The sequence below is a fragment of the Oncorhynchus keta genome, chromosome 29 (genome assembly GCF_023373465.1).
Source record: "Oncorhynchus keta strain PuntledgeMale-10-30-2019 chromosome 29, Oket_V2, whole genome shotgun sequence".
Lineage (NCBI taxonomy): Eukaryota > Metazoa > Chordata > Actinopteri > Salmoniformes > Salmonidae > Oncorhynchus > Oncorhynchus keta.
The window spans coordinates 24,613,469-24,623,899 of record NC_068449.1 but is presented as its reverse complement, the minus strand read 5'-3'; the positions used below and the strand labels follow the sequence as shown (position 1 = coordinate 24,623,899).

Genomic DNA, 10,431 nt, shown 5'->3' with positions numbered 1-10,431 from the left:
AAGATATAAAGATAGAGCACCATATGTTAGTCTAGAGATACCTTCAGCCTTGGTTATTAGGACTCTACCCTTTAAAGATAAGTCCCTCTGTAGCCATTGATTTAGTTTATTCTGGGGGGTTTTAATAAGAGGGTTAACATTTAGTAAGCCTCTAGACTTCTGATCCTTTGTTATGGTTATGCCTAAATATGTAAGTTCTTCTTTTACTGGAATACCATAATATGAAGGTGTCACACAATCTTTGACAGCTATGAGTTGTAAATGGTATTGTTGCCGCCAAAAGCCTGTGTGTAATGACGTAGTGCACATACAAATACATTGTGTGGTTCAATTCCCAAGTACCGAATAAAAAATACAAGTGAAATGTGTTTGCATCGCATTGAACTCTACTGATGGTTCTCAAACAAATCTGGGTTATGTAGCTTGTGTGCCCACTCTGGTATTAACACGTGTGCTCTATACAACAGCAGTAGATAACGCTCCGAGAGCGCATTTATAGCCTACGTTTATGAGATTATGGACAAGCGCGGCAGCCAATCATCGATGATCATGTCACCTGAACAAGACCCTCAATATTTATTAAAATGTGCATTAAACTCATCACCCTGTAAAATTAAATGTATTTAATATGTAGCCTGAAACTGCATGCTTTTCCCGATACATCTAGTGAGAAGACCACGCGTCATCACGTGACTCCACATTTACTTCGATATGGTTATTCTACAAATATTTGCCAAAAGAAAATGTTTCCATCTACATTTCTATCATAATTCAAGTTACAGACAAAAATATCCCACACTGTCTAGCAGATTTGAAGTTTCCGGAAAATGTTTGTTTCCATCTGGCCTGTCAATGCATTTTTTAAATCTGGCCTACTTTAATAGCATAGAAATGGTTGGAGGGAAACCTGGTTACTACAGGCAGACTTTACGGTCTATGGCGCAAGGGAACATGTGTAAACTAGCTAACGTTAGCTAGCAATTCCATCTACATTTTGCTAGCTAACGTTAGCTAGCTAGCTAGCCAACTGAACTCACCTCTGTATTGATGACTCCTCTAACTTTACTTCTTTTGGAACTTCATCCGTGATTAGAATGTTAGCAAAATGGGTTCCTAATGTAAACCATTCTGTTATCTGTTCTGCAGTTATTGCTTTCTTCATGTTTCATATGTTGTTCACTCCAGAAACCGCTGATACGTTTTCAAGGGTGGATGTTGCTGTAGAATTCTAAATTAGTTTGTCATCGGTTCAAAGACACGTGACAGTAGTACACCTGCTGACTCTATGTCTGAATCAAACATCCCATCTGGTAGCTAGGGTTACTGTCATTTCATACTCCTAATGTAAACAAGAAAGTAAAATATATTAATTTATTCGATTATATAATTAACATAAACCATATTACCAAGACAGAGTAATGAAGAGTAGACAGAACCCAAAAGTAGTAGACCCAATAACAGGGAATTATCTCCACCCATACTATTCTCCGAATTTAGAGAACAAAGGTGAGACTAAATATTAACATTAAAACTAAAATCACATTTTATTGGTCATACAACTATACAACTAGACAAGATACAGAGGTTAACAAAAACAAAATAGATCTGTTGCTCGGGCAGAATCAACAAGGAAAACATCCAGAATTTGCCTTTATGAATGACGATCTGATTAAATGTATACACAGTCAATTTACAGTTATAAAATATATTTCATCCAGCATAACAGTTGTTCAATCATGTCACAATCTACCCTACATATGGTATCTGTGATTGATAGCCCCTGTGGTAAATACTAGGGCTGGGTGATGATATATGGACCACCAAAATTCATATAATACAATATGAAGGATGATGATGTAACCATAATTATTAACTGGGTGGTTCGAGCCCTGAATGCTGATTGGCTGAGGTATATCAGACCATAAACTACAGGTATGACAAAACATGTATTTTTACTCAATTATGTTGGCAACCAAAATGTATAATAGCAATAAGGCACCTCAGGGGTTTAGCCATGGTATATTGGCCATATACCACACCACCTCGGGCCTTATTGCTGAAATGAACATCTGATATGAAGACGCAGCTGAGCCTGTGGCACAGCCTCCCTTTGAATGTGACCCAGGGAGGCTACAGTTGCTGCAGAGAGGTAGTGAAATACTCAAATCCAATGATATGCATATCACAGTTAGACATATCACAATATACACAATGGATTCCCAGCCCAAGTAGAAATATATTCATACAGAAATCTGAAAAAACATGAAGACATTTTCCTTAGAGATTCACAGTATTTGAAACAGGTAATGTACTGTACTGACCTGTTTATCCTATTATGTGATACAATAACACTGTTATTGGTCAACTTAAAAAAGGGTGAAAAGGCTTTCTGTTTGGGGGATATGTTCACAGTCAACAAGAAATGTTGCGCAGCCAAATAGAATCTCTCCAAGCATTTTCTCAGATACTCATTTCAGATCTGAGGATTTTATTTACCTTGAAAAATTGTGTTTGTTACTAAAAGTCTATGTTAAATATGATTATTACCACTTGAAGTTTGGTGTTCTTTGAGCTTGACCAGGTACTCAATCCTCTGCTTATGGTTCTTATGGTACACAAGCTTGCAGTTCTCAGACAGGTAGGGGACAGGTTTGCCGACATTCAGACATCTCACTAAAATCACCATACATTATCTAGATTCACTACAAAGTGACCCTCTTAAAACAAATCATGGACTAAGACAGCGCCTGATATCATTGCCACGTATGGAGCAGCATGGAGATTGATGCCTCCCATAAAATTATTCAGCCTGTCAACTAGAGCAAGATGCAATTTTCTGCATTCCATTTGATAATTTAATTTATTAAAAACTACATACAATTACAATAACCCCAGCAGATCCTGATGCCCTTCTCACCTGAAGCAGTCACTCCTGGTCTCGCTCCTTCCGGCTCACCTCTAGGCAGCGGTTCCTCAGCTCCTGGACACTGGTCTGAGACTGGGCCAACAGCAATTCCTGACTCTTCAGTCTAATCATCACCAACAAACAAAAAAATACTGGGGAAAAAATGAATTTGCATACACACTACACAAGTATATTCCACATAGAATATGTGTGATAAGAGAACAAAGTGTTATTTGCAAAACATTCCTGAGCCTCAGTGAGCCTCTGTATGACTATTCTCTACAAATTAAAGGAAATGAAGAAATATGAAAAAGCACCTATTACAAATAATGGTATTTTCAAATGACTAAAACTACATTTTCAGGTGAACAGGGGAGTTGAGTGATTGATACACAGACCATTGCACTCCTCTCCTCCTGCAGCTCTCTCAAGATGTTCTGATGAATGGCCTCATTTAAAACATCCCTGTCAATTAAAATATATACATCAGACCCTTCACAAATCAACAGCCTGATAACACTTGGGTTGCAAAAATCCATCGGTAAAAATTAGATTTGAATGGACTAACCCATTTGTGTTCCCATTCTGAGCCAGTTGGTTCTGCTTGGCGTAGAGCTCGTCAAAAACAGCTTGAATCTCCATTCGCACCATTTCCTTCTCATTCAGCTGACCCTGTGGGAAATCTTCACAGACTAGTTAAACACCATATGTGTTATATCAATGTGTTAATTAAGTGTCTCAAGATTGGATGTTTAGCATTCATCATGACATGCAGTAAACAAACCACACCTTGAGCTTCTGGATCTCCTCGTTGTTGGCAGCCCTTTCATAGTTAAGCTCAGTGAGGGGCACCTCCATAGTCATCATGGAGGAGCGTCGGCTCTCCAGCTCGATAAACTGTGGAAGCACTTTAGGGATGACGGATGACTGTGGAACATGATTGGCACTCTCACCTCTGACAGTCCTCTCAACTGCCTCTTGCTGTTGTTTTAACTGGTGAAAAGCAGGTAGGGAAATCACATAAACAGAGATAATTGTACAATCTATTTTGTTTGGTCTAAAATCGGACATTTTCCATGCTACTGTAGCCCTTGATTTGTTTTCAGTGGCTCTTGTATGTGCATAGGAAAAAATGGCCTGGTACCTTCCCCTGGAGAGTGGTAGCCTCCTTCTGGGCAGTCTGATACTGTGAAGCTTGGAGAAGACCTGCCTGCTCATCTAACACCTTGGTGAGTCGCTCCACCTCCTTAGTGGCATAGACCAACTCCTCCTGTAACACCTCCACCTGAGGACAAAACATCCATCCAGACGTTGTCATAATGGTGGAATTCAGTCATACAAAAAGTCTGGGTGGCCATTTGATTAATTGTTCAGCAGTCTTATGGCTTGGGGGTAGAAGGTGTTTAGGAGCCTCTTGGACCTATACTTGGCGCCCCGGTACCGCTTGCCATGCGGTAGCAGAGAGACCAGTCTATGACTTGGGGTTGAGGTTGAAAATGTCAGTGAAGATACTTGCCAGGTGGTCCGCGCATGCTCTGAGTACACGTCCTGGTCTGGCCCCGTGGCCTTGTGAATGTTCACCTGTTTAAAAGTCTTGCTCACATCGGCTAAGGAGAGCATGGTCACACCATCGTCTGGAACAGCTCACTCTAAAGTGCTCTCTCTAGCCTCTCTCAAATGGGGGGTCATATTGGTTTGTGTGTTCTTTCAGACTGAAGAGCTTTTGTCAATTCCTACAATTCAACCAACATATTCATCAAAAAAACTAATCACACTCAATCCTCCATAGGGGCTAAACTGTTATGTCATACAAATGAGACAGGTAGGCTCTGAATGTCCTTAACAGAGAAGCGGGCTTGGTTGGTTTAAAAAGGAGCTGACTGACAGTGATTTGGGCCTGCTGAGCTATGATGTCCTGCTGGTTGTCCTCTAGCTGCTGCCTGGACTGGTCTGCCTCAAACTTGGCCTCGGCATGGATCTGGTCAAAGGCATCCTGCAGGGAATGCTGCAGCTCTAGGGGCTGCTCCCACTCCCACCTAAAGGAGAGCGAGAGAGAAAATGTGAGGGGGTGAGATGAGTCTGCAAACTATTATGGTGAAAGTAAAATTGTGTCTGGGTAGAGCTAGCTGCTCCTTCAGCTTTTTCACCTCAGCCTGTAGCTGCCTCACGTTCCCATGCATGTCTTCGTTGACCAGGGCCTGATAAAGCACAAGGAATCACATGAGGAGATGCTCACTGAACAACCACAGATACAGTATCTATTACAATCAGTATCACAGTATCATGGCGGCAGATAGCCTAGTGGTTAAGAACATTGGGACAGTAACTGAAAGGCCACTGGTTCAAATCCCAGAGATGGCAAGGTGGAGAAATCTGTCTTTCTAACCCTTGAGCAATACAATTAACCCCCAACAATGACTGCTTATGGGTGCCAATTAGGTAGATTAAGGCAGCCCCCTGCATCTCTAAGATTCAGAGGGGTTGGGTTAAATATGCAGAAGACACATTTTGGTTGAATTCATTCAGTTGTGCAACTGACTAGGTTTCCCCTTTCCCCTCCTGTATGGAGAAAGGTTTTAGTAGCATATTTAATAACTATTGCGATAAACCCAACTTTGCATACTAACCTTGTTTTGATTTCAGTTTCCCCAAAGCACTTGGGTGCACATTGGCTATAATCTAGGTCTTAGCATTACATCCAAGAGAGTCCTGCAGGAAAATAGTTGTTATGTTAGCACACAGCAGGAACGCCAAGAAAGCAAGAGCTTTTTAGAATCAATTTACCCAAAGCAAGAAGGGGAGTTTGAAGTCCCTGTAGCAGATATGCCTGCTCTTCCCATTGGACTCATCCACCAGTGGGAGGGAGTGGTTGATGCTGCTTGCCTCCTGAAAGAGGAGAACAGAGGGGGTTGATCTCAGAGGAGTGATAAAAATATAACAAATGAGTGTACACAATAACAGATTCACGGTGGAATTTAGCCTTCTAAAGGGTTTGTTGTATGCTGTGAATGTTCAGTCAGCGAACAGTACTCCTGCATCACCTTGAGTCTGGAACCCTCTGTGTGTGTGTGTGTGTGTGTGTGTGTGTGTGTGTGTGTGTGTGTGTGTGTGTGTGTGTGTGTGTGTGTGTGTGTGTGTGTGTGTGTGTGTGTGTGTGTGTGTGTGTGTGTGTGTGTGCGTGCGTTTGTGTGTGTGTGTGTGCGTGCGTTTGTGTGCGTTTGTGTGTGCGTGTGTGCGTGCGTGCGTGTGTGTGTGCGCATGCATGCGTGTGTGTGTGTGTCTCTCTCTCTGCCTCTCCAACCCAGCCAGGTCCACCAAGTTCAGCTGGGATGTGCGGATGTTCACCACCTCCAGCAGCCTCCTTGGACTGCAGAGTCATGGTGAAGCCTGCATAGAACCGCGATGACTCCCTGTTCATGGAGATAGAAGCCACACACACGCCTATTACACCAGCCTATTGATAGCACCTGAGAGGGAAGCAGGAGAAACAAATTCAACGCCAACAGTTCAACGTCAGTCAAATCAATCCTACACAATAAATTAAGCGAGTATAATTTACGCTATGACAAAAGCAAGTCATTGAAATGATTTAGTACCTGGTAAGCTTCAGCAGCTGAAGTGACAAAATGTTCTACAGCCCCTTCCACAAACACCCGCTTCTTGATGTTCTCTCTGAGGAACAGGTTGGCTGAAGCGCTGTCCAGCAGATCATAAACCTGCTCGTTGTAGATCTCAATGAAGGAGCAATTGCACAGGAAGCTCTTGGCATTTCCAGACTGTCAGGAAAAACCAGGTTCATTAAATCATCAATCTGAGAGAACCGATAAAACAAAATCACTGGCACTTCTCATATTTCAATGTCAGTTACTTTCTGCTCACCCTTTCGACCTCCTTGCTGATAAGGGACAACAGGTACTCAAAACATAAAGGGATAAACACTTTAATCGAGTCAGTGTCACCACTACATCAACTGCCTTTATCTTATGTGTAAATATTTGTATGAACATAACAAGATTCAACAACTGAGACATAAACTGAACAAGTTCCACAGACATGTGACTAATAGACATGGAATAATGTGTCCCTGAACAAAGGGGGGGGGGTCAAAATCAAAAGTAACAGTCAGTATCTGGTGTGGCCACCAGCTGCATTAAGTACTGCAGTGCATCTCCTCCTCATGTACTGCACCAAATTTGCCAGTTCTTGCTGTGAGATTTTACCCCAATCTTCCACCAAGGCACATGCAAATTCCCGGAGATTTCTGGGGGGAATGGCCCTAGGTCTCACCCTCTGATCCAACAGGTCCCAGACGTGCTCGCTGGCCATGGCAGAACACTGACATTCCTTTCTTGCAGGAAATCACGCACAGAACGAGCAGTATGGCTTGTGGCATTGTCATGCTGGAGGGTTATGTCAGGATGAGCCTGCAGGAAGGGTACCACATGAGGGAAGAGGATGTCTTCCCTGTAACGCACACCGTTGAGATTGCCTGCAATGACAAAAAGCTCAGTCCGATGATGCTGTGACACACTGCCCCAGACCATGACGGACCCTCAGCCTCCGCTCCAGAGTACAGGCCTCGGTGTAACGCTCATTCCTTCGACGATCAACGCAAATCCGACCATCACCCCAAGTGAGACAAAACTACGACTCGTCAGTGAAGAGCACTTTTTGCCAGTCCTGTCTGGTCCACTTAGGTGACAATGTCTGGTGAGGACTTGCCTTACAACAGGCCTACAAGCCCTCAGTCCAGCCTCTCTCAGCCTATTGCGGACAGTCTGAGCACTGGTGGAGGGATTGTGCGTTCCTGGTGTAATTTGGGCAGTTGTTGCCATCCTGTACCTGTCCCACAGGTGTGATGTTCGGATGTACCGATCCTGTGCAGGTGTTGTTACACGTGGTCTGCCACTGCGAGGGTGATCAGCTCTCCGTCCCGTCTCCCTGTAGCGCTGTCTTAGGCGTCTCAAAGTACGGACATTGCAATTTATTGCCCTGGCCACATCTGCAGTCCCCATGCCTCCTTGCAGCATGCCAAAGGCACGTTTACGCAGATGAGCAGGGACCCTGGGCATCTTTCTTTTGGTGTTTTTCAGAGTCAGTAGAAAGGCCTCTTTAGTGTCCTAAGTTTTCAGAAACTGTGACTTTAATTGCCTACAATCTGTAAGCTGTTAGTGTCTTAACGACCGTTCCACAGGTGGATGTTCATTAATTGTTTATGGTTCATTGAACAAGTATAGGAAACTGTGTTTAAACTCTTTACAATGAAGATCTGTGAAGTTATTTGGATTTTTACGAATAATCTTTGAAAGACAGGGTCCTGAAAAAGGGGCGTTTCTTTTTTTGCTGAGTTTAGTATGAGGGAGAAGGGGATACAGGAAATTAGTTTAAAGAGTATATTGAGTAGAACATCATTCGCTATAGTCTCAAATGTGTTATCTTTTTTTAAGAGCAACTTGGCTGGCAGGTATAATTTAGTTTCTGTTGTTTAGGATAGTTAACATTGTTTTAGTTCACTGCGGAGCCCCTAGTCCCACTCAACATGCCTCAGATACCTCTTTTGTCCGAACTCCCACACATGCGGTTACCTCACCCAGCATAATTAGTGCCTCCAGAGATGCAACCTCTCTCATCATCACTCAATGCCTTGGTTTACCTCCACTGTACCCGCACCCTACCATTCCCGTCAGTAGAGGATGCCTGGTCATTCTTTAAAAGTAATTTCCTGGACTCCCGGGTGGCGCAGTGGTCTACGGCACTGCATCGCATTGCTAGCTGTGCCACCAGAGACACGCATAGTCAGTTAGGAAAGCAAAGGCTAGCTTTTTCAAACAGAAATTTGTATCCTGTAGATCTAACTCCAAAACTAAAGTCAATGGAGAATAAGAGAACCTCCTCCCAGCTGCCCACTGCACCGAGGCTAGGAAACACTGTCACCACCGATAAATCCACAATAATTGAGAATTTCAATAAGCATTTCTCTACGACTGGCCATGCTTTCCTCCTGGCTACCCCAACCCCAGCCAACAGCTCCGCACCCCCCGCAACTACTTGCCCAAGCCTCCCCAGCTTCTCCTTCACCCAAATCCAGATAGCAGATGTTCTGAAACAGCTGCAAAACCTGGACCCTTACAAATCAGCTGGGCTAGACAATCTGGAACCTCTCTTTATAAAATTATCCGCCACCATTGTTGCAACCCTATTACCAGGTTGTCCGGACCTCTGGCAGTCTCAATGGGGGTACCACAGGGTTCAATTCTTGGGCCGACTCTTTTCTCTGTATAAATCAACGATGTCGCTCTTGTTGCTGGTGATTCCCTGATCCACCTCTATGCAGACAACACCATTTTGTACACATTTGACCTTTCTTTGGACACTGTGTTAACAAACCTCCAAATGATCATCAATGCCATACAACACTCCTTCCGTGGCCTCCAACTGCTCTTAAATGCTAGTAAAACTAAATGCATGCTTTTCAACCGATAGCTGCACGCACCCCCCCCGACTAGCCTCACTACTCTGGACGGTTCTGACCTAGAATATGTGGACAACTACAAGTGTCTAGGTGTCTGGCTAGACTGTAAACTCTCCTTCCAGACTCATATTAAACATCTCCAATCGAAAATTAAATCTAGAATTGGCTTCCTATTTTGCAACAAAGCCTCCTTCACTCACACTGCCAAACATACCCTCGTAAAACTGAGTATCCTACCGATCCTCGACTTCAGCGATGTCATTTACAAAATAGCCTCCAACAATCTACTCAGCAAACTGGATGCAGCCTATTACAGTGCCATCCATTTTGTCACCAAAGCCCCATATACCACCCACCACTGCGACCTGTATGCTCTCGTCGGCTGGTCCTTGCTACGTATTCGTCGCCAGACCCACTGGCTCCAGGTCATCTATAAGTCTTTGCTAGGTACAGCTCCGTCTTATCTCAGCTCACTGGTCACCATAACAACACCCACCCGTAGCACGCGCTCCAGCAGGTATATCTCGCTGGTCACCCCCAAAGCCAAACACCACCTTTGGCTGCCTTTCCTTCCAGTTCTCTGCTGCCAATGACTGGAACGATTTGCAAAAAAATTGTAAAAAATAAAAAATCTATTTTTTAATTTTTTACATTTTTTAATTAAAAAAAATATATAAACAAAATTGCTGAAGTTGGAGACATATCTCCCTCACTAACTTTAAGCATCAGCTATCTGAGCAGCTTACCGATCGCTGCAGCTTTTGCACACCAGTATTTCTACTTGCACATCATCATCTGCACAACTATCACTCCAGTGTTAATTTGCTAAATTGTAATTACTTCGCTACTATGGCCTATTTATTGCCTTACCTCCTTACGCCATTTGCACACACTGTATATTTTTCTATTGTGTTATTGACTGTACGTTTATTTATTCCATGTGTAACTCTGTTGTTGTTTGTGTCGCACTGCTTTGCTTTATCTTGGCCAGGTTGCAGTTGTAAATGAGAACTTGTTCTCAACTGGCCTACCTGGTTAAATAAAGGTTAAATGT

The 10,431-nt window shown here is 43.3% G+C and overlaps 1 protein-coding gene across 1 annotated transcript in view; it reads right to left on the bottom strand.

The window, feature by feature from the left end:
• LOC118362563 (ATP-dependent RNA helicase TDRD9-like) overlaps window positions 1–1,312 on the bottom strand; it is a 29,101-nt gene extending 27,789 nt beyond the window's left edge. The window contains 1 exon segment of the mRNA XM_035742989.2: window positions 1,038–1,312. Within this exon segment, the coding sequence (XP_035598882.2) occupies window positions 1,038–1,162 (125 nt within the window). The 5' untranslated portion in view covers window positions 1,163–1,312.
• Between the last annotated feature and the right edge of the window lie 9,119 nt (window positions 1,313–10,431).